Raw genomic sequence first — 27526 nt, forward strand, 5'->3', positions numbered from 1 at the left:
CTTCCACAAAAGGAAGCCCGCTGTTTCCGTCTGGGAGCTGCGTCGCAGCTTACCTTCCTGCCTTTCTCGTTGTCGGGGAGGTAGCAGTGTCGAGGGAACCCTCTGGCACTGAACTTCTTCCCAGGGTTGGGGTGCTCATTGGTCTGGTGAAAATGTCAAGAAGAAAAAACAAAAGTTACAACGCCTTCACTTGCAATTATGACTTAATTGTGTGGGAAATGTCAACAGCACCCACAGGACAAGCTTTACTGCTCACATCGCTTAAACGAGGCTTTTGTAAAATAATCAGCTGGGAACTATGTTACTTTCAATATGCAGTAATATGTTCAGTCTCTGTCAAAATAAAGTGCTTTGAAACCACTAGCATGAAATAAAAATCTTGTAGCTCATCAAAGCCAGGGTCCCACCAATTCCCTCAACCTTATCAATAAAAATACGTTACACAGTTACAGCAACCTTGTTATAACAAATTTCTCTTGTTTTTTGTCCCTTTTCCTATTTCCTTTTCCTTTTTTATGTTTACATTTTGGTAATATTGCCAGGCTTTGGTTGCTGTAACAACGCATTTGCTTTTCCCGGTCTTTTGTGTGTTCTTTGTGCCTCTATTAAGCACACTTCTTGGACAGGTTATAAGGCCCCTTTTCACTGTAACACTAATATAATACCACCTAAAAATAAAGCTGCAAGAAGCTTTGATGGAATCAGGTAGTTCAGCAGGGCACAGTCGCCATGGCAACTTGATCAGATCATGCTAAAAGCTGGCTGTAAGCAATAACAGGAAAAAAGTTCTGTGCTGACTCATTTTTTGACAGTCTTTGGAAAGAAGTGCCGAGATGGTTAGAAAAAAAAACAGGTGTGGCCAAAAGATGAAGAAACTTTTTGAATAAAATTAGATAAAGCAGAAACTGATATCATGGGACTCTTTAAACTCAGCTCGTTTCAGTTTCTCCAGAGGTATGCTATTTTCGAAAATCAGGCATACGGTTCAAAAGTTACATCAGAGGTGATCCAGAGAGAGTCATTCCACTTTTGATTAATCCCAGCGCACCGAAAATAGCTGTAATTCCCCCAAAAGGGGGAGTGCAATGTGGCCTCCAATGAATGGGAGTGACTGATTTATGCCTGCATCTAGAAATAGAAATTATATCTTCGCTTTTGCAAGTAAAATATTGATTATATCATCACACTGAAATGAGACTAATATCCTGTTTTTTCTCACAATGAAGCCAATTTTAACCATAAATCTAGCTTCCTGCTAACGTGTGCTGCCTAAAAGTGGGCAGATCGATCCAAATACAGTATCGATACCAGTATCAGGTTGATACTAGCACGATGCGATCAATACGTGGTTCCTATCCTCTAAGGAGTCCAGTAGCATTTTGTTCATGTTTCTTTTGGAAATGACAAAAATGACCCCAGACATGCATTATAAAACATGTCTGAACCTCTTTGTGTTGACTGTCATGTTTATTTTATGTATAGCCTATAGCAAATGTAAGCAACAGAAGCTGACCCAAAGTGCTTTAGAGACACGCACGTTTACATTCAAGGTCTCCAACAAATCCCAGTTTCAAAATACACGAAAAGCTGAAAGATGTGTTTTTAAAAATCAGAATAATTTTCAATTACACATTAAAATGTGTTCATAATTTGTAAATTGATGATTCATCTTATAAGTCATGGCAAACTGCTCTCCCCGTCACAGCCTTTATAGGTTAAAAGTATTTACTTTATATCAGTTCGAGTATTGTATTGCAGTATTACACGGCACTAATACTAACTGATCACGGATGAGTATACTTCTTAATGTTCATTAAAGACCAAAACAAACAGGTTTCAGCTACAAGCCATCATAAAAACAGGAGTGATATGTCATCAGTCACAGTTAAACATAAACGACACAAATACATAAACATAAACTATCAATACCATGACACTGATTACAGGTGTATTATGTAAATCTGCAGGAATATTGCACCATCTACTGCACATGCTGGATGAAATAGCATGCCCTGTTGGGCCTACAAATGAGATGAACCCCAAGTACTTAAATGAAATAGCGTCACACAAAGTATGATAAAAGGAGGGTGCTGGTGTTGTTATGTGTTTTCCTGGAATTACAAGACTCTGGATCACAAAAAGCAGCTCAATGCTAATCCTTAATTTGAACCTTTAGCGTTTTCAATTTATAGAACACAAATCCAGTATTCTCGTCTCTGTAACTCTGCAATTTGACTCAACACAGGAAACCTCACCCGGCCCGGACACGGAAAGGATTGACAGATTGATAGCTTTTCGATAGTCCGTCTCGAGTTTGTCTTTAAGGAGATCACACACGATGGCAGCTGAAATAAAATGTCATTGGGCTTCTTTCAACTTTCTTCCTGAAGTTGCTTTTATGTTCGAAGAGGCCGATCTTTAAATCTCATTTAGTTTTCTTCACATATACATCGGCAGTGTAGTGTGGGCTTTTCAACCAGTGGATCGCTTCTTGGTTTTTACAAGAAAATCTGTTTGATTTTGAACTTCTTTCTAGTGTGGGATGCAGAAATGTGTCCTTTTGATCATAGCGCTACTTGCTACTTGCTATTTGCTACTTGTGATGATCAAACACTGGGAAGAAGATCAATATTTAAAAATGTTATTGTTTTTCTCAAACTGCTCTGATGTTCACAAACATTAAGACATCTATTCATCAGCGAGTGCTGGGTTTATGGGAGAACAATCCCCTCATCAGCACCTATTACTAAAAGGTAACTACAAAAGTATTAGCATGGCAGACTCCAATCAGGCAGCTAGAAACTCTCTGCCGCTCCTCTCTTTGTGCATGAAATCAAAAAAGTTCATGCCATAAAGTGGCTTGTGGTGCAATCAAAATTCAATTCAAATCTAAAAACTGAACATTAACATTAACTACAACTACACAAAAAAGAAAAAAAAAATCAACACCACCAACAACAGAAGTGACATTTCTCCATTCATTCTGTACTATCTTGTAGGTGCCCTCGTGACACCAAAAGCCTAGAAAGTTAGAGCGTTAGATTCTCGACCATTTAGAACTTCCTCTGATGATCTCTGTAAACCACATTGAGTCTCTCTCCTGTCTCCTTCCCCTAACCCTGCCTCCCACTATAGCAGATGGCACCCCTCCCTAAGCCTGGTTCTGCTGGAGGTTACTTCCTGTTAAAGGGGAGTTTTTCTTTCCTACTGTCACCAAGCGCCGTGTGATTGTTGGAGTTTTCTCTGTATTACTGTAGGGTCTTTATCTTGCAATATAAAGCACCTTGAGGCAACTGTTGTTGTGATTTGGTGCTATGTAAAATAAAACTGAACTGAATTGAAGTGAACACACCACCTACTTTGACCTATTAAAGATGTACAAGTATAAAGCCCCATATAGTGTGCCACTATTTTCATCATACAATTTTGGGTGCTGGCATAGACTGAAAAGGCAAAAGAAGATGGACAATATGCACAGCGTCACCACTTCCCTACTCACCCAATTATTTTGCTATCGTCCACAGAGTACAGAGTGTAAACCTGACCATCTATGATGATCACTCATGTTCTCTAGAGTGCAGGCTGAACTGCAGGAGGGGAAAAAGACAGACCTACAGTAATGTCCCCTGGCAATAGTGTATTGTGTTGTTATGCTGATCTGAGTGGTCAGATGACCCCCAGCGCTATCCCTGGGGGCTCTATGCCTTCTCCGCTGGTGGAAAAAGGTCAGCTTATTGACTCAATTTGAGCTCATCTCAGGAGGAGAAAATACCAGCCAAAATACCACCAGCTCAGACCCGGTGAAATCCAATTGCAAATCCCAGCTGTTTAATTTTCTTATTAATGTTAATCAGTTTGATGTATAAGCTGAAAGACAAATCAACTAAGGGAAGGCGGACTTGTATGCCTATATCTATAAGGACAAAAAAAACATACATGTTTTCACTCTATATATTTCTTATACAACATAAGCCTTTACCATGAGAGAGAATTACTCTTAGACACTTCTTTGTCTTTGCCCTGAATCACTGCTTTTAATTCCTAAAAATGCTGTTTCCTCAGGATCCCGACACCTCAGCTTCCTGCGTGAGTAACTCTCCATCCAACTTAAGCGGATAAGCAGTTGTAAAAGGTCACAGATTTAGAGGCAAGAGACAGCGGATCAGGGTAGAAAGGCAGGGTGGTGGATTAGGTGAAGTGAGACGGCTCTCACCTGGATCCCGGCAGGAATATCATAGACAATGCGGATGGTCTTTGAGTCTGGGTAGCCTGGCAAGCAGTGTGGTATGACGTGGTACTCCATCTTCCCGGGGGGCTGCGTGCCTGTTTTCTCCCCATAGATGGTTTTGCACGTTGGGCACTGAAGACTGCCATCCTGCTTTGGAGAAAAACAATGATTTGACGTTAATGACGCAATAAAATTAAACCCCTTTGTTTCCAAAGCCCCAAATTAAATGGATGATTTGCAATTTTTTTTCAGCCTAGAGACAATATATCAAATATTGAGACTGAAAAATGCCTTTTATTTGTTTCTGCTCATTTTTAATTTCAGCTCTAAATAGAATGATTCCAAACAGCAGATAGACGATGTTAGGAACTAACTGGTTAATATATTTTAATATTTAGTGGATAAAAAAACATATTTTTCTCAGGAGTTGTTAGTCTTTATCCCCAAGTAGAGCTGGGAAAAAATACACCACAGCAGTTCTTTCTGGAGCCACAGTAGGATTTAGACATCTATTATAATGTAGTATAGCAATATCACCTATTGCAGCTTAAAGAAAAATCTAAATTCAAAGAAGGGAATTTTAGAAACTGGACAAATAAATAGTAGAATCATCTGCATAGATTGTTACAGTAAAATGTAAATAAAGAGTTTGTTGTTTTTGTTACTTTTGTAATTCACACTTTTATTTAAAGGGGAAAATGGTGTGATCACATTACACCCATATTGGCTTCCTTAGAATGGCTTTACTTCCATTTCAGGATCCAGTTTAAACGTTTATTCCTTCTTTTTAAACCTCATGGTTTGTCACGCTGTTAGTTAACAGAACTTTGGAAACCCTAAACTCTTAGCTGAGCACTGACATCTACGAACGACCTGCTCTTGGATATTCCCAGATCAAGGATTTAAATTAGAGGTGATTGAGGCTCCCAATCTTCTAAAGACCCATTTGTTCTTGCTTTCACATCTAGTTGAGCAGAGTTCCCTGGCTTTATTATGCAAAAACAGACTTATTTACTTTGTTTTATTACATTTCTGTTGTATATTTATTGTTCATTTAGTGATTCTTGTGTATAGTGTATATTTTGTACAAACTGTACAGCATTTAGGTGAACTGAGGTATTTTAAAGGCACAATAGAAACTTTGATTTGACTTGATTTTTTTGTTCTGGAGCACCAACAGTGCAGCATGGTGTTCTTTTGTTTGCAGTTGCAAGCAGTAAATCTGAATTTCCTGCAAGCAAACTTCAGTGTCCAAAGTGATTTTACAAAATACTGTGCTGTCAAGACTGATCAGATGAGGCTATATAAGCTTTCCATCTGTTAGCAGCAATATCGAGGGCCATCATCTGCCAGTGCCGTGCAACCCCGTCGAGCTGTAAGACATCGTGAGTTTAGAATTTGAGCCTAGCGTGACATCATAACAGCGTCTGGCTCGCAAGCTTTTACCCACCTTATTGCCATTGTTGTACATGGCCACCAGGCATAGCAGATGGTACATGTGTCCACACTTGCCAAGTTTGCCCACCAGCTCTGGCTTGATGCCTTTGTGCTGCAGGACGCCTTCATAGCCGGATGACATGACCAGCCTCTCCATGCAGATGGTACAGTCCTGGAATAGCGGGCCAAAATACTTGAGCTGCCATTTGACACGTACATGACTGTACTCATGAAGCAACTTAAATCCTGAATATGCGCACCGATGGGTTTTATTCTCACCTCATCTGGAACCACTTTAATCTTCTCAGTGTATCTTCGCACCACATCTTCTGGGTTTTTTCCTTTTAAAAATAAGTCACAAAAGTCATGAGAACAAGCCACAGGTAAGTGTGAGCAAAGAGAAAATTGACTATTCAAAAACAAGAGAATAACATCAGATCAGTCTCAGAGACTACTCTGCCCCATGTGCCTTTCTTTTCTTTTTTTTACCAATAAAAGAAAGTGTGCACGTGCAAACAGTACACATGTTAGTGATGTTCAAGAGGAGGTCACCTTGAAGCTGCCACATAACACTGGAAACCCCATACTCTCATAATCCCTGTGTGCAACCAGGCTGGTATGGCTGAGAGCACACCCACAGCTTACATCCCTAATACGCTTACAGGCAACCTTTTTTCCCCACGAGCTTTTGTTTGTTCATTTGAGGGAGAGCCAGTGAACAGAGGCAGAGAGAGTAGTGAGGGAAGGAGACAGCTTTTGTCCCCCCCAAATCCTCAGGTATAAAGGGTATGCAGGAGGTAGAAATGTGTGAAAAGAAGGAGAGGTGGAAACAGAAAAAAGGAGGAGAAAGACAGAGAAAAAGTTAATAAATGAATTAAGAATAATTTTACTCTGTTGTTATTTGACAGCTTCATTCACTTCTCTGATTGTTCTGGGTGCAGAAAGCAGAGCAATAGAAATCAAATCAGACACAAACACATAGGTTGCATATTTGTCTGCTGCCTGAAGTAACATTTGAAAGGTCAATAATTTCTAATTACTACAGCAGAAGATTTTATTTTATTTTATTAGTAAAGGCAGTTATGCTGTTTTTTGGTAATAGTCAGCCCGTTCTCACTCCTGAGGCCTAACATCCCGACGATTTGTCACATCCCCTGGCATTCCTGAGGTATGTGAAAGGTGACCTTCCACGTTCTTATGCTACGCACCAGTTTATGGATGAAATCCAGTAGAATGACGGTCCCGCAGTAATACACGTACCAGCCATGTATTCCAGCCCTAACACTAACCTTATCCCTAACCCTATCCCTAACCTTTACCAGCACTTTAATGACGTTAAACTGCGTTTTCCAAAGTGATTTAAGTAAAATGAACGAACATGTGAGATTGATTCCAAACAGTTCTCATGTTTCCTCATTTTTCCAATCTTGTCACTTAGGGATGTGGTGGGTGTCTGGAAGCGTAATATGTTGACGATTTGTCACCTAGCGTCAAATATTATGCTTTGGGAGTGAGAACGTGTTGTAATAGTCTGCAGCATTTGTTGAGGCTAAAATAAATATGTGGTCATGAATTTGCGATTTTTAAAGTTTTCGCACAACTTGGCTTGATAGTAATACATTCATATAAAAGATACCTTCTAATAGCATGTTTTAAATTCTAGTTTAAGGCCAAGTGTACTTGCAAAACTAATAACTATATATTTAGTGCTAGCTAGCTATTACCAGGCAGTCTGGATATATTAGCTGTGTTAGCATTTAGCTTAGCTCTAGGCCTTACTTAAAGGTAGTCTCACATAGCTGTTAGCATAGGCTCTTGTTTTTTTTTGTTTAAAAGCTTGATTTTGGTGAATTTGAATAAGGACCACCGCAAAAAACTGTTGTAACAACAAACCTAATCGGACACTTAAATCACCATCTCTCAACTGAACAAGGATGTTTTAAAGAAGCTAAGAAAAGGAAAATTGTTTAAAGCTAAAGAAGCAGGAAAGAGAAAAGGAAAAAGGCCGTTATCTGGTGATGTTATAAACACAGCAGATGATGTGAGTACCTGACATTTGTTGCACTTGCTTTTTTAAACTTCAATACTTTCTTTTATAATGAAAATTACACTATGCATTGAGGAATGCTTTTGTTGGCGCATGCTGTTCTTACTGATACTGATACCGGCAGGTCACAGTTGGAGAAAACTGGAAAATTGGAAGGAATTTAAACTGGTGTATCTCTAAACAAAATCTTTGTTCACAATGATGAGATGCTTGAAGGACTGACTAAGAGGACAAGTGCAGTGCAAGGATAGAAATCCAACAGTCTGACTGTTCAATTAATACAAAAACTCCCCGGGGAGGTCTGTGGTTTCCACTACTTGCATCGATCAACACTTACTCAGGCCCAGAGCTCTCCAACTATATACCAGATGCCCTTTCGAACCGGCTCAGTGTAACCGTGCCTTTCATTGTGGTTTCATGTATCAATCTGAATGTAGTGTTACATTTATGAAGTTGTTATTTTACTGTATACATATATGAGCTTTTCGAAAGGTACAGGAATTCTTTTCAAACTGACTGTTAGCAAACTTGGGTGAAATCTCAGCCACTGCTAACCTTATGGAACAATTATGGATCCCTCAACAGTTTATTTGGTGGCTTATTTTGCAGTTTCAACACTCAGAAGGCTGAAACATGTCGCAAAGTTTGGCAGAACAAAGATGGTCTGTCAGTGGTTGGTAGATTTCTCTCATCTGTGCATTTCTCATTTCTTCACTTATTATAAAACTACAAACTACAGTGCTGTTGTTCTGAATTCATTCTGTTGTTCGGTCCCGCCGTCTCACCTCTTCTTAGGTGCTTTTTCTTGGTTTTGCGGCGCATGCCGTTGATTCCTGGCACAGGTTTCATGTCGCTCTTGTTGATGGGGGGTGGGTGCAGTATAGGTTTTGGTGCGCGAGTCAGGCAAACAGGCAGACCTGCAGCGCACATCAGGATACCTGTCATACCTGACGCATGGGTAGAGCACACACACAGAAAAATAAAAAACATTACTCATCTCAGCAAAAACTATCATTCATAGCTGATTGCTAAACAGATGCTGCACAGCAGATTTGGTCTAACCTGCTAAGGCTGGGTGCACTGGTCCAGAACCAGTCAAGTTTTTAACTGGGAGTGCAGGAACCCTTTAAGAGAAAAGAAATGAGAAAGTGAAGCAAAGTAGACATAAAAATAGTAATATTATAACCACAGTGTTGTTACAGTCCCTTACTTAAAGGTCTCTACAAAGAGAATTGCTCACATCACACAGACAGATGCTTCTCGCCATGCGGGTCCATTTAATACACAGCTTATAATCTGTAAATGACCCTGCGACTGCTAAAATGGACAGTAAACGGTCCCATTTGTGTACAACTGCTTGTTATGCCACAGCTGAAAAACCTGAAAGCAGCAGACAGTTCTGCTCTGCGTGGCATGAAAAACACTCAAGCTAAAATGTCAAATGTGCTTCACAACAAAGACGGAGACAACTGCAGTAGGATGGGACAGCTTGACTTGTGCAAAGCGCTGCCGCAGAGTCTGATTCAGGATGACATTCGGAGAGGTTGAAGTTCATGACAAACACAGACGACAAAGACAGTTGACTTTGCTCACTCTTCAAGATCTATGAAGCACAGCGGGCAAAAACAGGGGCATTAATATGAGCGCGCAAATTTCCCAGAGCGAAGCAGAGCACAGAAACAAGTTTCCTTTTCCCTGGATTAAAAGTACGAAGCCATCAAACTAAGAGTTATTAAAGCTGAGATTACACTGCCCTTTAAAAAACACCTAATAAATAAAATCACACCAAATATGATGGTGTACTCAAATGTACTCTTAGTGCCGGTCCCAAGCCCGGGTAAATGGAAAGATTTTCATTGGGAGTGACGAGGATAGACAGGATTAGAAGTCAGTACATGAGAGGGACAGGTTGGGTCAAGCAATTTGCGCTTAAGTTAAAGAGGCAAGGCAGAGGTGGTTCGGACATGTACAGACGAGCGATGGTGGATGTATTGGACAAAGGACGTATGGAGCTGCCATATTCCAGGCGGAAAAGAGGAAGATCTCAGCAGAGGTTCATGAAGTAGTGAAAGAGGACATGCAGAGGGTTGGTATTAGAGAAGAGGATACCGGGGATAAAATGGAGGCAGGTTATCCATTATGGCGACTACTAAAGGAAGCAGCCTGTAAATTTTACTAAATTTGAAAGCAATGGACAGCAGACAATTATAAAAAAACAAACGTAAGCCAGTGTGAGACAATGATGAAAACAAGCACTTTACTTTGAAATGGATAGTTTCAAACCACACATTTTTATTCCCGTTAACAGTTTAGACTCCAAACAGGTGGAAAAGTGGACTAAAAAATTCTAATTAAGTTTTATAACCATTTAAATTCCTCTTAAATTGCAAAAATTACACTAGGACACTTGGTTAGGCCTTCATGCATATTATTTTACGAAGAAGGAAGCCGTTGTTCATTTTTAGATTTATTGTTTTAATATTATTAGAGTTGATGGTAAGAATGACATTAGAAGAAGAAACCACGAAGACTAGGTCACAATATGAACTGATGTGAGGATATTTTGAGAATGGTGGCTCCAAGGGAAAATCATATATCATGTCTCCATTGAGACCTCCAGAAATTAATATCATTAATGGGATTCTGGAATAAAATGAAGCTTGTATTTCACCACTTAGGAAATAAAAAAATATAGGTCTGTACTTTAATGCCCTTTGGCAACAAGTGAAGATAGAGACAAAGTGTTTATATAGAAGAAATCATCTAGAGTAGAAGAACTGTTTAACAGGAAACAAACAAACTTAGTTTGTGTGACAAGAGCTTGTGCAGACTGATGGACAACCATTACAGAAACATGTTGGTAATTACCAATACTGTTAACTTGGGCCAGCTGGGGCATCAGCCTTACACTGTGTGTTGGTCTAATAAATTTCTCAAGCACTACATATTTTTGAACAAAGCCAGGGTCTCTCTCTTTTTAGGAAGGTAACCTTAGACACCTGTAATACAGCTCACTGTGGTGGTGCGGTGTAGTTAATGGCTCGGCTCTTGGACGTAGAAGTGGGGCAGGTCGGCTGAGGGAGGTGCGCCGGTGGAAAGAGTGGCACACCTGGCCTGCATTTGGTGTGGGCAGACTGCAGCACAGAGTCATTACGCTCCGAAGCCGCACAGTTGTCGGAGGAGTGATTAGTAAAGAAATGTGTGCACTAATTACCTTCAACCCTGTGGTTACTGTGGCAAACCTGCTACACTTCTAAACCAAACCCATGTTTCAAATAACGTGGAGTTAAAGGTAGCCATCATCTGTTCAATGCTGTGCTCTCACTGAATCAGTAGAGTTCTCAGTTTATTGACTAAAAACACATACACACACATTCACACACTCCTGCGCACGTCTCTTTGCTCTTTGTATGAAGGGAGTGAAGTGTCAGACCCTGTAGCTCTAGGCACTGCACAAATCCGCATCAACACAGCGCTTTGATATTAGTGAGGGACTCGGTTCTTACACCAGGGGAAGCCGCTCAATAAGCTGAGTGCAATAACAAAGGGACACGAGGTCTGACTGAAGCCGATGTGTCCCACTGCATTTCTGGGAAGGACTCAAATACGCTGCGTCTCACACCAGCGGGCCAGAAACCAGGATCAGCTTGCTTTTGTTCTGGAGTGTAACAAAAAAATACAGCGATGTGCAGCTCTGATAAATGCCTTATGTCAGAAAGTCAAATTCAGAGGGGGGTGGGAGGTGGGGGGGCCATGTCAGATTAGATTTTTGTCAAAAAAAAAGACACCAGTGAGTGATTTCACACCTTCAGCCACAGAGGAAGAATTAATAGACGAACTCACCTCCTGCAGTCTGCGCGTGTAACAAAAACTAACCAGTCAATACTTCACAGCACACAGCCGCCCTTCACTCAATGAAAGCACCAGTTTGAGTCAAGAGGTTGGCGGTCTATTTTTCTGTGTCTGGAATAAAAAAAAAATGTGTACAAAAGTGTAAAAGCTTATATAAAAAAACCCAAAAACCAAAAGCAGAACAAAAGTAAAAAATAATCTAACAAACAAGAAAAATAAATATATTCACTGCCACCCAGTGGGAGAATCCTTCATTTGCTCAAATCAAAGCACAATGTGGACAAGATGCCTCCCTTTATGAGTGCATGTTTAATTTAAGCAGTTCACAGAGAGTCCTGTGATCAAACAAATCATTTTCATGAGAAGAAGAAAGGGGGACGACACAACACAAGAGCCCTTAACGCTATCTCATTGTGGACAAACTAAAAGCACACACAGCAGTGGATCTGTACTAGAACAAGACATTAGTTAGTTTCATTTGTACTGCATATAGATTCTAGAGAAGATCTCAAAATAAGACGGAAACTCCATGGTACAATAAATATGTTGATAAAACAGCCGAAACATAAAACACACAAACATTAGATGCTATTGATAATTCTTATCACCTAACCAGAAAGACACGCACTCCTACACACAGACGCACATCTTGGAGCGCGTTCTTTCCTTCAAATCTCTGATTACACATTAAACTGGCAGCCAGACGACCTGTAGCCAGTGTACAGTTGTGGACATCTGTCTCCTTTTGTACACAATTCTCTTGCCTTTCTTGTTTTTTCATTTAGAAATGGGAACCTCTGAAATCAGTGAACCCTGTGCCTCTGAATCGCGCTTTAAACCACATGCCGCTAAAAATCTCTAACACGGAATAACTTTTGATGTTGATTATTTCATCAAGAAACGCCAACATTCATGTTAAAAACCCTGAGTTGTCCTCACCAAAACAGCCACTTTAGGGTTAAAACAATCAATGATCCTCAACAATGGGCTCTGTTGGCTTGTGCTCAGACCTTGAGAGCAATTATAACTCATTGTCAGCGTAAACAAGCGCAGACCTTTTCCACATTCAGCAAACTACACTGAACCTTGTCACCTCTACATTGCTTTTTACGCTGACAACTCCAATTCTTTTCATCCTCCTGTCTTGTGTTCACTTCTTTGTTCCCTTCTCTCCATGAAGTAAAGATTAACTTGAGCCTATCTTCGCCCAAACCTTAGACAGTGTGTCCGAGTGGCATTTCTTATAACTAAGGCTGTAATATCTAACCCAAAACCAATGTAATTTAGTAATAAACCCACCTCCCACAAGCTCATCCATCAACACCACAGCAATAAAGGCCCCTTGCAGATCATGGGCATGAGGGTCACTATTCCTCCTCTATCTCCTGCTCAGAGTAATACTTCTTCTCTGGAGGGAATCTCCCAGCTGCCTTGAGGACTTAATCAGATGTGATTCCCAAAATAAAGAGACCACATTAAGCCTCGCTGAGGAAGTGCTGACGGAGGACTAATATCTCCTCATCTGTTTATTATGCGCTATAAAGACAGAGTCGAATGGAGAGAACTCCACGAGTGCTTAATTGCATATTGATGTGTATCGCAGGAGAGAGAGGCTTGCCCCCGCTACACAGTGTGGGTGGGAAATACACGTCACCACGCAGCTGAAATGCCCTGAAAATAAGCAACGATGGCACAGACAATTTCCAAAACTCTGGCTCTGGATTTTTCCATTTATTTTAATAACAATTTTCATCATGAGGGGAGTGCCAGAGCAGGAAAAGCAGAGCAACACACTGAGGGATAATGATCTCAGGCCTCCAGTCAAAACTCAGGCTGGCTCCTTAACACGAGCAGCTCGTAAACACAGCCGATAGCAGCGAGGGAACGCACCCAATTAAAAAGCTCTTTCTTTCAGCTCATGAAGACAAGGCCTTGTTTTTTTTGTTTTTTGTTTTTACCTTTCATCTTTCACCTGTCAGAGAACTGAAAGCAATACTATAAAGCAGCTCTAACTAAAGACCTGCAGCGCAGGGCTTAACCCGGTCGAGCGGAGAGAAAGTGCACAAGAGGAAGTGGTTTGACTGACAACGGAGGCCTAAAAACACAAAACAAAACAAAAAAAAATCCCCAGAGGCCATGTGAAATTCTTTCTCTGTTCATTCCGCTACAAATGATATCTGTTTATCTTTTAAACAGGCAGACGATTCGTCGTTAACATTTCTCGTATCTATGCGTAAACACATAACGACAAGAAAAATCTCATAGCGAGAACCTGCTGTGGTTCCTTTTTCGACGTGTCGATGGTGAGTTTGGTTTAAGGGTGAAATACTCGAGAACGATTAGATATACGCAACATGGTGCTGCACATAAATGATGCAAGACTATTGACTCAAAGAGATCAACACGAACAGCTCTTTTACCAGCAAATATTTAATGAATTCATAAATATCATGAAATATCTATAAAGATGATGCAAGCTAGGTTCAGTATTATTTAATGAACTGATTTTAAAAATAGTCAGTTAATTTCTCCCAGTTACATCACTGTGAACTGAATATCTTTTGGGCATCAGTTAAAAAAAAACCAAACCAAAACAAGCAATTCAACCGGTGAGCAAAGAAAATAATCTAATATAACAATTAATAAAATAATAGACATTTGCAGTGTTGCTTCCAGCTCGTGCAACAGTGTGATAAGAAGAAACGAAAAACTATGGCAGTCTGCATCTGTCGCTGAGCTGCACAGGTGGCGATATGTGGGCTGCTCTGTAATAAGATAAACTGATGTGTTGACACAAGCCAGCAGATGGTGCCACTTGTGATGTTTTCACACTTAACACAGATGCATTAAACACTCCCCCCCTCCCCTCCCCCGCTTTGACAACCACAACCTGTATCCTTTTCAGAAGATACAAAGATCGATATCTGGCCTTTTATCATCAATGGACTCGAGAACAAATGCATTGTCTCGAAAACCAACGTGCAGCTTTTCTCGCTGGTGGCTTGAAGTACACCTTGCCTGATTCGTCCATAGCGGCTACCCCGTTTGCATACATAAAACAGCGAAATAGAGTCATGTGAACGAGCCACAATGTGCCAAATACCTTCCGTGCACCCAGCAGTTATATTAGAGCGTGGGCGTGTGAAAAAAACACAGATCTGATGTTTTACATTCTGTGTGGGTTACTCTGTTATCTGTCTGTAGCAGGCTTGTGGGAATATGCGAGGGAGTTCACGTTTCAGTTTGTGTCTGTGCGCTTGCAAGCTCTCATGTCCTGCTGTGTGTATGTTAACCACACTCATCCTGTACGTCGAGCCACTCGCCTGGGAACTGACGCGCTCCGCCTTTTACCCCCTCGGTCTCTTCCTCTCCCTCACTCTAGCTCTCACTGTCTCGTACGAAACTCATTGTGCTGTGAGGTAAAACAGAATACGAAAAGAAGAAGAAGTCACATTTCGCCCACAGCTCTGAACACCTGAGCTGTCACTGAATTCTTGAAATGCAGAACGAAGCATCGCCGAGTACGTCGCACAAACAAAGTCATGACCTGCTGTGGTGAGGATGGGGGTGGGGGTGACACTGAATTAGGCCACAAAGTGAAAGCATGTGTGTCCGGGTGAAGGACGGTGTTATTCAAACATGCAGTAAGTGTGTCTCTCCCCATGAGCGGCAAGAACAAAATGGAATCAAATTAGATCAGGAGAGGGTTTATTTTAGCAAAAGAAAGCAGGATGGGGGGGCACTGAAGTATCGGTTACAACGCTAGCACACTTCTATTCCTTGGTTCCATTCTCTGAATCGCTCTGAGGTCAGAGCGCTCTACCGAAGCTCCCGTTTTTCCTTGATCCATTATTCATGCTTCCCCAGTGGAGCTCTGCCTCCGTGGCAAATAGGTTTCCACAGCTACGCCGGAGCACACGCGTTCACACACATGCAGATAATGATGCAGATAAACACGCGTTCAGATCATCCACATACAGTGTCAAACTGTCTCTTCACATCCCGTGACACAACAACCACATCGAAGTGTGAGAGCAACAAATTACTTCAAAGCAGAAGCAACAGAGGGATCCAACAGAGGCTGCAGCATTTCACGCCTATCGGGGGCCGACATAAGCTCGTTATGGAGCAGTAACCATGGCGGGCACACATATGGAGGAAAAGGGTTCCTCCTCGGCCAACTGGGCCAGAGGAGAATCAGCTGGACTTTTATCCTGCAGGTTCATTGATCGGCACGTTAACAACAGTAGTTATAAATTAGCAGAAAGAGGGAGAGAAAGACAGAATATACAGCACAGATTCAGGGTGACGCTTTTGTGTAGCAGACATGAAAATTGGCTCTTGGCTTTTAATATCCACCCGTTGCCTCTGTGGAACTGTAAATTCAACTGAATCGGAGCATTATGCCTCAGTTATATCGAGTGAAAGGCCACTGCCAACTCCAGAAAATCTGAGCTAGGAAAAGAGGCCAATGCCTTTGTGTGCATTGGCCTCTCGTGTACAATAAAAAATCTTTACCCTGCTGGGATGGCTCCTCTGGCAGTCCCCACGGAAATGCGCTGGGTGCCCGGACGGTTCAGATTGTTCTGTCCGTTAATGGTGAGAGTGTGGTGGCCATGGGCAGATGAAAGAGATGGCATCACGGGGGAACAGGGGAAGTTGGCAGCGGACAGTGGCAACTGCACCTGTTCAGCTTTAGCTTGGCCACCTCCCAGGCTAATGTTATTGTTGTTTGTGCCGGTGGAGCTGGATGTTGGAGACCAAAACGAAGTACCGGCGAAGGTGTTGCTCTGCCGCACTACGGTATGGGTCCCTGCGGCGCCTGCGTTGCCCGCCGTCCCCCCGTGGGGTTTACGTCTCTGGGAGGCCAGGATGGCATTAGAGGCAGCTCTTGTACTGTTAACCAGGATGCACTGCTGGCAGGAGCAGGGTTGGCCAGAGCTGGCGCCCACAGGCCAGGACTGGGACTTGGGGATGGAGCCCATGATGAGCGGGTAGGCCAGGTCCATGCGTCTCCGCAGACGTCTCTTTCTCTGGCTCTGCCTGTTGGTCTGAGACATGCTGTTGAAGTCGATGAGGTAGCAGAAGCCCAGAGAGGTCAGGTCCAGCCAGGGATGCTGCTTCTCATAGGCGTTCTGGATGGTCACGCAGATCTCCATGTCGTACGGCGTCCACGAGCCGTTATCGTTCTCCCACTCCCACACCACACCTTTCCCTGGGGCAGATGACGGATCATAGAAGTTCCTCTGGACTGGTCTCATGGTGCCTAAGAGGAATCAACAGAGAAGAGAAGTAACGTGAGGACGGCTTTGTAATCAGAAAGCTTATAACATGTTTCACTCCAGTAAAATTAGCATGTAGAAAAGAAATGGGGGTGGGGGGGACTCCTCGAAAACCCCATATCCCATAATGCAACACATTGTCCATAATATTCAATTCAGATTTCTTCACAAAACCTCTTTTGCATCAAAGCCAACACCTCCAGATTGAAAAGCAAGGAGCCCAGAAACTGAAAAACCTGATGACATCATAAGGATCATTAATGCATAATCACTCTAATGACGTCTGTGCCTCTGCATGGAGATTTTAAAAGTTTGCATAAGTAACCCTATGTATCACCACGGTTACTTATCATGAGTCATACTCACAGGCTTCACCACGCATAATGAGAAGATTGTTGGAGTGCCCCTTTAATGTATTTCAATTATTGATCTCACCATAGGCGGAAAATGAGATGGTGCTAATTTTATGAGAAAAAATAATAGATAATAGAACATGGGTTTGCCTTTCACAGTTTGGTGATGTATGCTCGCTTGTGTGCCACTATAATTAACAGTTAATGAGTAAATGAATAACTGTTTGGATGATAAATAAACAGGAACTGCCTGTGACATTAGCCTGAGGAGATCCGCAGCTTTTCTGTGTAAAGCTCATCAAGTGAGCTAACAAGTGTTGAGACGCCAACTTGACCAACTGAAGGAGATGAGGTATAAGAGTTCACCTTCTGCCTGAAGCGATAACAAACTGGGGTGCACACATAGTCCAATCACTCAACCTTTGAAGCTCCTGCTGTGTCGAAAACTGCATGCACGGCCACATCATGCCCACAATGCCTGCTGTGTCCATCTGAACGGGGAGGGGGGGGGGCATAAAGCCAGGAGCTTTGTACTTCTGTCCGTCTGCTGATGACCACTCAGCTCCCACCTCCATTATAACACAATTATTGTAGTCACATGGGAAATTAGGACACCTTAGCTTATCCATCTCCCCACCACACGTCAGCACGGGTATCCAGGCACTCCAGCCGAAAGCGTCATCCCCTCATTCCCCCACCTAATTTAACGGGTAAATGCACACTCCCAAACCAGGGAGGACCAGGGTGATAATGGAGGGAAGGGAATGTGTGCCGAGGATGAATGGGGGTGGGAATGAGTAGAGGGTTGGTGGGCAGCAGTAAACCCTCACCCGGGAGCTTGATGCTGGCTCCGGAGAATAAAATGCATCAGCAGGATCAGCAAGTCTGACCTTGAGTCGTTGCTGCAGACTGATAAAGGACTGGGCTCGACAGCTAATTTTATTTGGAGCGTCTTTAGAACCACGCACGCACGCACACACACACACACACACACACATTTACAGATGACTGCTCAATGAGCCAGCTGCCTGTGTCTCTCACGTCTTCAGTCAGTCAGCCGTGCACAACTTTCTCAGCCAGTCACATCCATGCCTGCTCACAGCTTGCTAACTTGCTTTCTTATATAGCACTATGCAAAAGGGTAAAAACCACCTTTTGTTTCTTTAAATTTTCTTCAAGTGAGCCAGAGTTTGTTGTAATTAAAAAAAGGTCTTGAGCAATAGTTCTCCAGGGTTTCTAACGGTCTTTCTGCTTTTTCACCCATTTTTAGTCCAGTCGACTGGACAATTTCATAGCTCAGTCCTTGAACATTGACCTGTGAGATATTCTACAATAAAAAAGCACCTGACTCAAGGGATGAGCCATTGGTGTTTCTACATATAACATCTTCAGACACTTTCCTAGAGCAGCCTGTTGCAAAAACACATCACGTTTTCCTATTATATTTAGCCGAATCTCAAAATAGCAAGTTGACAGGCATGATAAAGAATAACAGCAAACCTACCATGTAATAGCATAATATATCATAATATTACTCTTGCACCAATGTGATTTCCAAAGAGTTACTAGCAAAAAAACATTGTGTTTCTCAGCACGTGTACAGCAAGTCCTTAAAAAATGGGAGAAAACCATACAAGTGGAGTGACAAAGAAGAAGTGCCAGGCCTAAACAAAAAAAATACAGTAGATGAACAGTATCTGAAAATCATCTCTTTAAGAAATAGGAAAAGTTCAGGCAGAGACCTGACACAGGACCCACAGAGATGCATCTGGACCTTCTGCTGATCAGTGAGTGTCTACAGTCTACAGCTGTAAAACACAGTGGAGGCTCTGTCATGGTTTGAAGCTGCATTTCAGACAGTGGTGTTAGAGATTGTTGTATGGTTTTACCACAATACTGAATTTCCATGTATGTTTGCATGTTTCCCATTGTATTCTCTTTTGGTTTATGACTTTTGCACTGCACAATTTCCATCGAGATAATAAAAATGATATAACAAAGATTTCAGCATATTTCAAAAATACAACACGCACATTAACAAAGCACTAATTCCTAAATTTAATAATTTTCTCTATACACAAATCAGGGGAAAGCTCTGACCCCCTCATCACTGTGGCAACTGCGGGATGCATTATGTTCATGGCCCGATGGATGGCGGCACAGCTCCAAACAGTCTTGACCAGCGTTAAAGTGTAAACTGTAAATATTTAATCATGTGGAGATGTTTCATTCCCAGTCTCAACTTCAGGGAGGAAGCAAAGATGGACATTATCTCTTTCTGTAATCCTGTTAGGTATTTGTGAGCACTCTGATGGTGCACCATGCATGAAACGAGCTCAACTTGAAAGAGTTTCTTCAAACAGTTCAGTGGGTTTTAAAGGATGAGCGTCTGGCAGTCAGGTTTCTTGAGTGTAACTGAATGAGGTCAAGACCGAGCATTGCTCAGCATTTACAGCCAGATAGCTGCACAGTTCGGGACTCTCATTCTTCACCATCACACTGGAGTCGAGCGTAAAGTTGTCCAGTAACTAAACACAAGGGGTTGTTTGACAAAGCTTATAAGGTGTGTATGTAGGTTAAGAGGGTGTGGGGGATGGAGTGCTAGCACCTAGATGTGGTTTGCTGAGAAACAGTTTCAGAATGTAACTTCTCCTTAAAACCACACATTGACATTTTATTGACATTTCTAGTCAGATGAAAAGCCAAATTAGCATTTTGTGCTAACTCCCATGTTTAATGTGATGAGTATCTACCAAGGTCATTTTAATTAAATAAGACTGGAACAAGTAAAAATGAGACCTTTGAATTTGGAAAGCTAAAATAAAAACCTTTACAGTTCGGTATTTGTCAATTTGGTAAACTTTTATCACATTTCTTTTGACTGACATGCTTACTTAGACTTTGGATAACTAGAGCACTTTTTTCGAAAAGTTATCTGGTTTTTACTGTTACTGTTTCATTTGAAAAATGAAACAGTAATTTATTAAGTACACACCATTGTTTCGAATGTTAATGAAGGCCAGAGCAAAAAAAAAAAAAAAAAAAACCCAAGATAAATAATCCAATAAATCTGACTTTAAATAAACTTTAAATATTTGCATTCTTGTGTAGAGAAACTATGAAGCACACCGAAGAAAACACCAGAGGTCACAACAACACTTTGGTCTGGGAGCCTCCTGTAGGAAGTTTTATACAAAACATACACCCTGAATCTCTTCTCCGAGTCTCATGTTGGGCTGTAATTCTCTGCTGTGTATCCTACCTTCCTCTGTGAAAACCCAGGACCGAGTTGTTGACGTTCTCCCCATGACCGTTCTTGCTCTTCCTAACAGGAAACGAAGCGCGAGTGGCTGCTTCCTGTCTGAACCTGTGCGCCTTTGGCAGCCATCTTTCCTGCCTTCCCTTCTCATCTCTCTTATCTCATCTCCCACATTGTCCTCTAGCTGTCCTTTCCCCAACACAGCATGGTTTGCTCTTGGGCAAGCTGGAGCTGTGTGATGCATTGCCACATCGGGCCTCACTGTGGGACTCTAGCCCTACTGTCACACGGGGCCAGGAGGGTTCAGGGTGAGCTTCGTTGCCCTCTCACATCATGGCTGTAGGGAAACTTCCCTCTGTCTGTTCATCACATGACGCCATGCCAGTCTCCATCCTTAATAGCTTTGTTTTTCTCTGGAAGTGAAGGAAGCCCAGTCTGAATCACCGTTTTATATGGAAGGACATGCATCATTAAATTCTAACATCCTTGGCTGCCCTTAGAGGCTTACAGCATAGAGACACAGCAGATTAGCAAAATGATGCTTTGTAAAACATGCCAAAGGTTTATCTCTGAAGAAGACAACGACAGCTCGCATATCACAGCAGGAAACCTGCTCCAAACACTGCAAAAACTAAGCTTCTGAGAAGATGAACTTATGTCTCCGGATTGAAGAGATGCAATCGCCTTTTATTTAACCAGCAAAACAGCTCCTTCAAACACAATAGACATAAACAACTACAACATCTTAAAAATGTATTGTTATATTGACCTGCGGTTTAAACTTTAATAATATATGGGCACTGGAATTTTTTTATTTCAGACTGGGATCACTTGTTTTGTAGTCTGTAATCACGTTCAGATTAAAACATATTTAAAATGTAACTGTATGCATAGAGAAACTGTAACTTCCTCATTTTAAAAGAGGTGAGAACATTGTGATTGAGTTCGTAGTATAATGTCCTATGAGATTCAGGCTATGAATGGAGATTCACAGGTTCACCAACTCCTGAGCATCAAAGAGCCAGACCAAAAAAAAATCCATGCAACTGCTAACCCAGCAACCAATGGGCTCAGCCAATCGATGACAGGTGATACAGTCACCCAATAACCCAACCATATCATACACCCCAAATCCCCAATTCAAAGACAATGAATCATTTCTGCTTGATTTACATAAGCAAAGGTTCTTTTTTTAGGTATAGACACAAAAACTGTTTGGTTGGGTTGAGACGGACTCGGTCAGGTTGAAAACAACATTACAACATTAACTCTTTAGTTTTAAAAACGATGCTAAAGCTGAGACCAAGGCGTCCCACTCAAGCGGCCCTATGTGACAAGTTAAGATTCAGATGCCTCTTTAAATATCAAAGCAGAAAACAATTTTTTCAATTTTCAATTTTGTTATACTAAAAACATGGCCACCGGTATACGCACTTATTCTATCTTTATCCTCTACTTATAATGTAACACACAACAAACTAGAGGAAAAAAGGCTTTTACACCTCATTACAGTTCATCGAGGGAGTAAAACTACTTCCTTCCACGCAGAGACCCTCTAAATCTGTCACTCGGGTTATGACACGCTAACTACTCTGCGGTGTGTTCAAGAAAACTGTGGTCACAAGAGCCTTAAAGAAAACTGTCAGTTCCTTATGATCTCTTGTCTTGCCATGGGTAACACCTGCATGGCTGCTGCAAAATACACAGGATTTAATCTTTGCTGTCACACTGAGGAAAGGTTTTGCTGTCGCTGAAGCTGTCTCTGGGGTCTTAAAGGAGAAAGGGCAGGAGGAAGGCTTTGCTCGTATGTGAACCTTCATACAACTGCTTTCCCTGAGAAAAGCACCGACGGAGTCAGCACCTCATCTCCTTTCTCATCTCATCCGCTGCTGACGCCAGCTTTCCCTCGCTTTCCACCGTCTCTCCTGGATCTGTTTCAGCAATGCCTCGCTGAGCCATTCTTCACATTTTCCACTCTGTCACTCACTGGACCCCGTCCCGCTCTCACTCAACGCTCAACTCTTGGAGTGAGAACAAAAATCTGTGTCATTGAATTAGGGCGCGCATCACCTTGTAGTTAATGCTCTTCTTTGCGCTGCTGCTTTGGGAAGAAAGGCAGAAGAGAAGCGCCAGGATCAGGCACTATAATATGGCCTTATAATTGACAAACCTCTTCAATTTCCCTGGGGCTGCGTTGAACCTATTAGTGCGGCGCTTTTCAATTTAACTACAGACGGATGGGGGCCAGTAACAGGTCCGGCATCATATGCCTTGATGGTATCTGAGAAGCAGAGCTACCTATTCTCTGTTAGAAACCAGGCAGCCCACTGCCATAAAAGAGAGTTCAGTTACAAAACGTATTTTAATGTAAGCAATATTACATTAACTTGATCTTACGCTTTCACAGTGAAGAAAACCACATTTTTGGGTCAGCTGTGGCTCAGGAGGTAGAAAAGGTAATCTACCAGCCTAAAAGATCCCTGGCTGCTCCAGTCTGCATGTAAAAGTATCCTTGGGCAAGATCATGAACCCTGAAGTGCTCCCGATGCATTCATCAAAGTGTGAATGTTAGTTCGAAAGCACTTAGGCTGGGAAAAAAGTGCCTTTGTGAAAGGTCAAATGAGGCTGTAGTATAAAGTGCTTTAAGTGCTTGAGCAGAGTAGAAAAGCGCTATATAACAACCGGTTAATTTACCAATCCCCAGTTAACTAATTAACCTTCACTTTACAAACTGTCCAAAATAGTGAAAATGTGCTTTTTTTTATGCTGCGAGCCAATGCTGACAATAACCAGACTGAATTAGTGGCTATTTAACAGACCATACAGCATATGCACTATTTTTGTTTGATTTGCTGTGAATGCATTAAATTACAAAACTTTTTTTTGTACAGGAATGCACCAACTTCCAACAATTTCAATGCGGCGTGACTAGACCCAAACTCCGTATTATCACCTCTGTTAAGAGCTGCATCTTCAGCTACACCTGAGCAGTTTTCAGCAGTTTTCCAAGTCAAGTGTGTGCTCATCACTTTTTCGACATTCACAAGGTTGCACACGGTGAATTCTGTGTGACAGGTTGAGACTTTTAACGTAGACTTCTACTATAATGTCCCGAGGCATCTGAGGGTGAAGATTCAGCGGAAATGAGGGGAAATGTGGTGCAATCGGTTGTTTTTTTGTTCATGCTGACACAATCCCTGTTCACCGGATTTGCCTCCATGTGATTCTGGCCCACTTCCAGAAAATGAAGTTGAAGGGTCCTTGTTTTGACACACTGGAGGTGGACCGGCAAGCACAAAGACAGGGCTTCTGCAATTCTTCTTCTTTTGCAATTCATTTTTATTTATAAAGCACCAAATCACAATCATTATCAAGACCCTACAATAATACAGAGAAAACCCCAGCAATCAGACAACCCTCTATAATCAAGCACTTGGCAACAGTAGTAAGGAAAAACTCCCTTTTAACAGGAAGAAACCTTCAGAAGCGGGCTCAGCGAGGGGCAGCCATCTGGTGTGACTGGTTGGGGGTGAAGGGAGGAAGACAGGACAAAAGACACACTGCTGAAGAGAGCAAGAGATCAATAACAGCACAGCTCTGAAACAAGATGACACTGTGATGTTTACGGGCACATCGAGGTAACTTGTGATCATACCCATTGTAACATCGTTATTGAACTGCAACTTAGAAATCAGGCATATCGAAGAGGTAAACACATAATTAAAGTCGGACAAAATATAAGGTGTGCTTACTGTGACATCATCTTGACTGCACCTTCTTCCAAACTTCAGCTACACAAAAGCATATCTTTCAGGGCATGGTTTGCCACAAATGAATATTTACCACAAGTTCATTTCATTTTACAGTTGAACAATTCAACAGCGCAACCGCGTACCAACGTAGCATCTAGGCACAGGCTCTTCAATTGCCAGCACACGGCCTTCAAAATACCGTCCATATGAACAGCGAACGCATGATGAATATGCAAATAAATCCTACAGTATGGGGAAAATAAAATAATTGAAGTGCGTTTGATGTTTTCTAATAAACCCCAGAGCACAGCTAGGGGGAAAAAAACAGGACTTTCATCTCTCAAAAAAGGGCCTTCGCAAACAATAAACCCACGCTGGCTATTTGTGACGATCAAGAGACAGAAAACACAGTTTAAAAAAATGCACCGTGGAAAGATCTATCTCAAAACAGATCTGTGGCTACAACGTAAATACGAGGAGAAGTGAACTTTTCATTTATATGCATGTGCTGCTGTGAGAAAAGCTCTCCTTTTCAAAAGCTGTTGTCATACCTGTACATGAAAGCCTCAAAATCTGTAAAAGCATTATCTGCTCATTAACGAATATCCCGAGATCAGAGAGCATAATAATGAGCCTGGCAGTCTGGCATTATGTTTCAGTATCACAGTTCGCCTGCTCCTCTCTCACAAAATCACACATTAAAGCTAATATTCTAGAGTGAGATTACACTTTATTTTCCCCCAGCACGCAGTTTTATCTATCTATCTATCTATCTATCTATCTATCTATCTATCTATCTATCTATCTATCTATCTATCTATCTATCTATCTATCTATCTATCTATCTATCTGTCTGTCTATCTATCTATCTATCTATCTATCTATCTATCTATCTATCTATCTATCTATCTGTATATGAAAATGAGCAATAGCAGTGAATAGTTACTAGGATTCCCATAAAGCAATATTGCCTAATTTTTTTCTTGGGGCATACATGATGAAGAAACAAAAATGGAAGAGCAACCGCTGGTTGAAAGGTGGTGGTGGAGCAAATGAGTAAAGGTGATTGAACAGGAGAAAAGAAAGGGGGGAGACGCAGGGGAGAAAGACAAAGATTGAGTGAAGGTGCGAGGAGAGAGAAAATGGGGAGATGGAAAAGGGCCAGACAAAAGTGCAGAAAGAAATGCTACGTGAGTGTATTAGGAGAGAAGGAGCAGATATGTGATGAGGGGAAGTTTTCTGCCAACGAGGAAAAAAAAAAAGAGGATGTCTCACTTCTGCCCGAGCTCAGAAAGTGAACACTGCAGTAAAACCGGCCCAACTAATACAGTTTTGCTGCCAGCAAGACAAAGTGGTGAAGAAAAGTGGCGTAACTCCCACTGCAACCCTACACATCCTCAGCCCCTTCAACACTCCAAACTCTCCCACACCTTGGCCTGGGGAGCTGGCCAGTTACCATGCGCTTGTGCAGAGCTTGCACTTACTGAGGTAACAAAAAGAGACAGAGAGGGGCAAAAAAAAGAAAATCTTCAGAAAATTAAGTTACAGTCCTGTCCACCTGCCAGCTCCTGTAGTGCCGCAATAGACCCTGAAACAACCTTCATAGATGTCGTGACGGTTCTCGGATGAAGAGGTTTGAATCTTCTGCTCTCTGACTCATTTTGTTTGTGTACATACATGTGTTTGTGTGACCACTAGAAGACTCTGAACTACCCTGAAGAGGTGAGTGTGTTTGAATGCACAATGGCTTCTGCTTCACACCACTTCAGCCTCATCACGTCCAGCAGGAGCCTCGTTAGCGTGTCAGCGCCGTGCTGTCACATCACTAGGGCAAGCGAGTAGGAGGCACAGCCTCAGGCACCGTCATAAGACACACAAACACACACTAACATGCAAGCTTGGCTTCACACAAACATAGCTCCATACTGCCAGACAGCAGTGCCAGGGTTACAGTTAAACAGGTTTCTTGTTAGGAGTGAGAGGCACTTTCACACACGGGAAACAAAATCCTGCTATGCTAACTTTTCCAGTCAACTCATAGGTTGATAAAACTGAAAACAGCTTTTGACAACATTCCCTTTTGAGTTATGTGATCAACAAAATTTTCTGGGATTTTTCTAGGTGGTACCAATCAGCTGGTGCTAAACTAACAAGCTAATCAGTTCCAACTTGCTGTGGGAATTTACTGTGGCTTTAAGGGCACAACTGCATTTTACTGTAATGACGGGTATTATGAAGCCATGGAGTTAAAATGTCTATGGGGGAAAGTTATGTGGACATGACATCTGCCTGCCCATAATTACTGGAGACTGACTTTTTTAGCTACTGCATACAGTACCGCATACTGGCCTTCCTGCAAAAAAAAAACCCCAGCCTTTTCAAGTGTATAATTGTAAAGATGAAATGGTTTTATGTAATAAAAACAAACTTTCATCTGGCTTCTCACCCCCTTTTCTATATTTTCTGTTATATTTGTGGAATAAAATGAGTCACTTATGTTTTATGTCAAATATATTTGAATTTGAAGAGTGAAGGAACTGAGATGATGTCTTTGTGCACTATCCCATTGTATGTGATTCACAGAGTACTGTGCAAAGGTCTTGAGACAACCTTCAAATTTCTTTTTATTTTGCTAGGAACATGAGAAGTAGGTGCAGAGATTTATTCAAATGTGCAAATATACATGGAAATACAATATATTTCCATGCATGGAAATATATTGTACACAGTTTGTACAATTCAAATGAGCTTAAAGGTCAGACCACTTTTACTTTTCAACACAGCCTGAACTCTCCTAGGCAAGCTTTCTAGATAGTTCCCCAGGCTACTTGAAGGACACTCAAAGCTCTTCTTTGGATGTTGGCTGCATTTGCACTGTGTTTGGGATCATTGCAAGTCCAGATGGTATTGTGCATGTCGGGTCAAAATCTGACCGTACATTTCTGTGTTTATAGTTTTACCCTGTTTCTCATCCTTAAGAATGGCTTCTTGACAGCCACCCTTCCACTGAGATCATTTCTGATGAGAAAGAGTGAATAGTGGATGGATCAGCTGAAGGGTCAGATGCATCCTTTAGGTCCTGTGACAGGTCTTTGCTGGATTGTTTTTTCTTAAAGGCATGGCTTTCAGACACTTTTCATCTGCTTCTTTTGTCCTCCACTTGTCCTACTACCTCAGATGTTTTAAAATCAGTAGGTCATCGGGAATCACCTTGGTGTAAAAATATAGTACCAATTTCATGCAGACAATTTCATAACATTCTTGCATAACACTTCTTGTATGACCGCTCAAATGTTTAAGAGGTCACTATTAAATG

The 27526-nt window shown here is 41.8% G+C and overlaps 1 protein-coding gene across 3 annotated transcripts in view; it reads right to left on the bottom strand.

Moving 5' to 3' along the window:
* Positions 1-27526, bottom strand: part of dtx1 (deltex 1, E3 ubiquitin ligase) — a 63450-nt gene that overhangs the window by 20723 nt on the left and 15201 nt on the right. For 2 of the 3 annotated variants that reach the window (XM_085179463.1, XM_085179462.1), the window contains 7 exons: positions 16083-16830; positions 8775-8836; positions 8498-8659; positions 5945-6006; positions 5679-5837; positions 4214-4378; positions 54-143 (listed from right to left, as the gene is read on the bottom strand). In XM_085179463.1, coding sequence (XP_085035589.1) covers positions 54-143; positions 4214-4378; positions 5679-5837; positions 5945-6006; positions 8498-8659; positions 8775-8836; positions 16083-16830 — 1448 coding nt within the window. The remainder of the gene's footprint in view (positions 1-53; positions 144-4213; positions 4379-5678; positions 5838-5944; positions 6007-8497; positions 8660-8774; positions 8837-16082; positions 16831-27526) is intronic. The other variant, XM_085179465.1, reaches the window with a different exon arrangement.

Source organism: Neolamprologus multifasciatus, chromosome 12 (assembly GCF_963576455.1).
Source record: "Neolamprologus multifasciatus chromosome 12, fNeoMul1.2, whole genome shotgun sequence".
In the NCBI taxonomy this organism is placed as follows: domain Eukaryota; kingdom Metazoa; phylum Chordata; class Actinopteri; order Cichliformes; family Cichlidae; genus Neolamprologus; species Neolamprologus multifasciatus.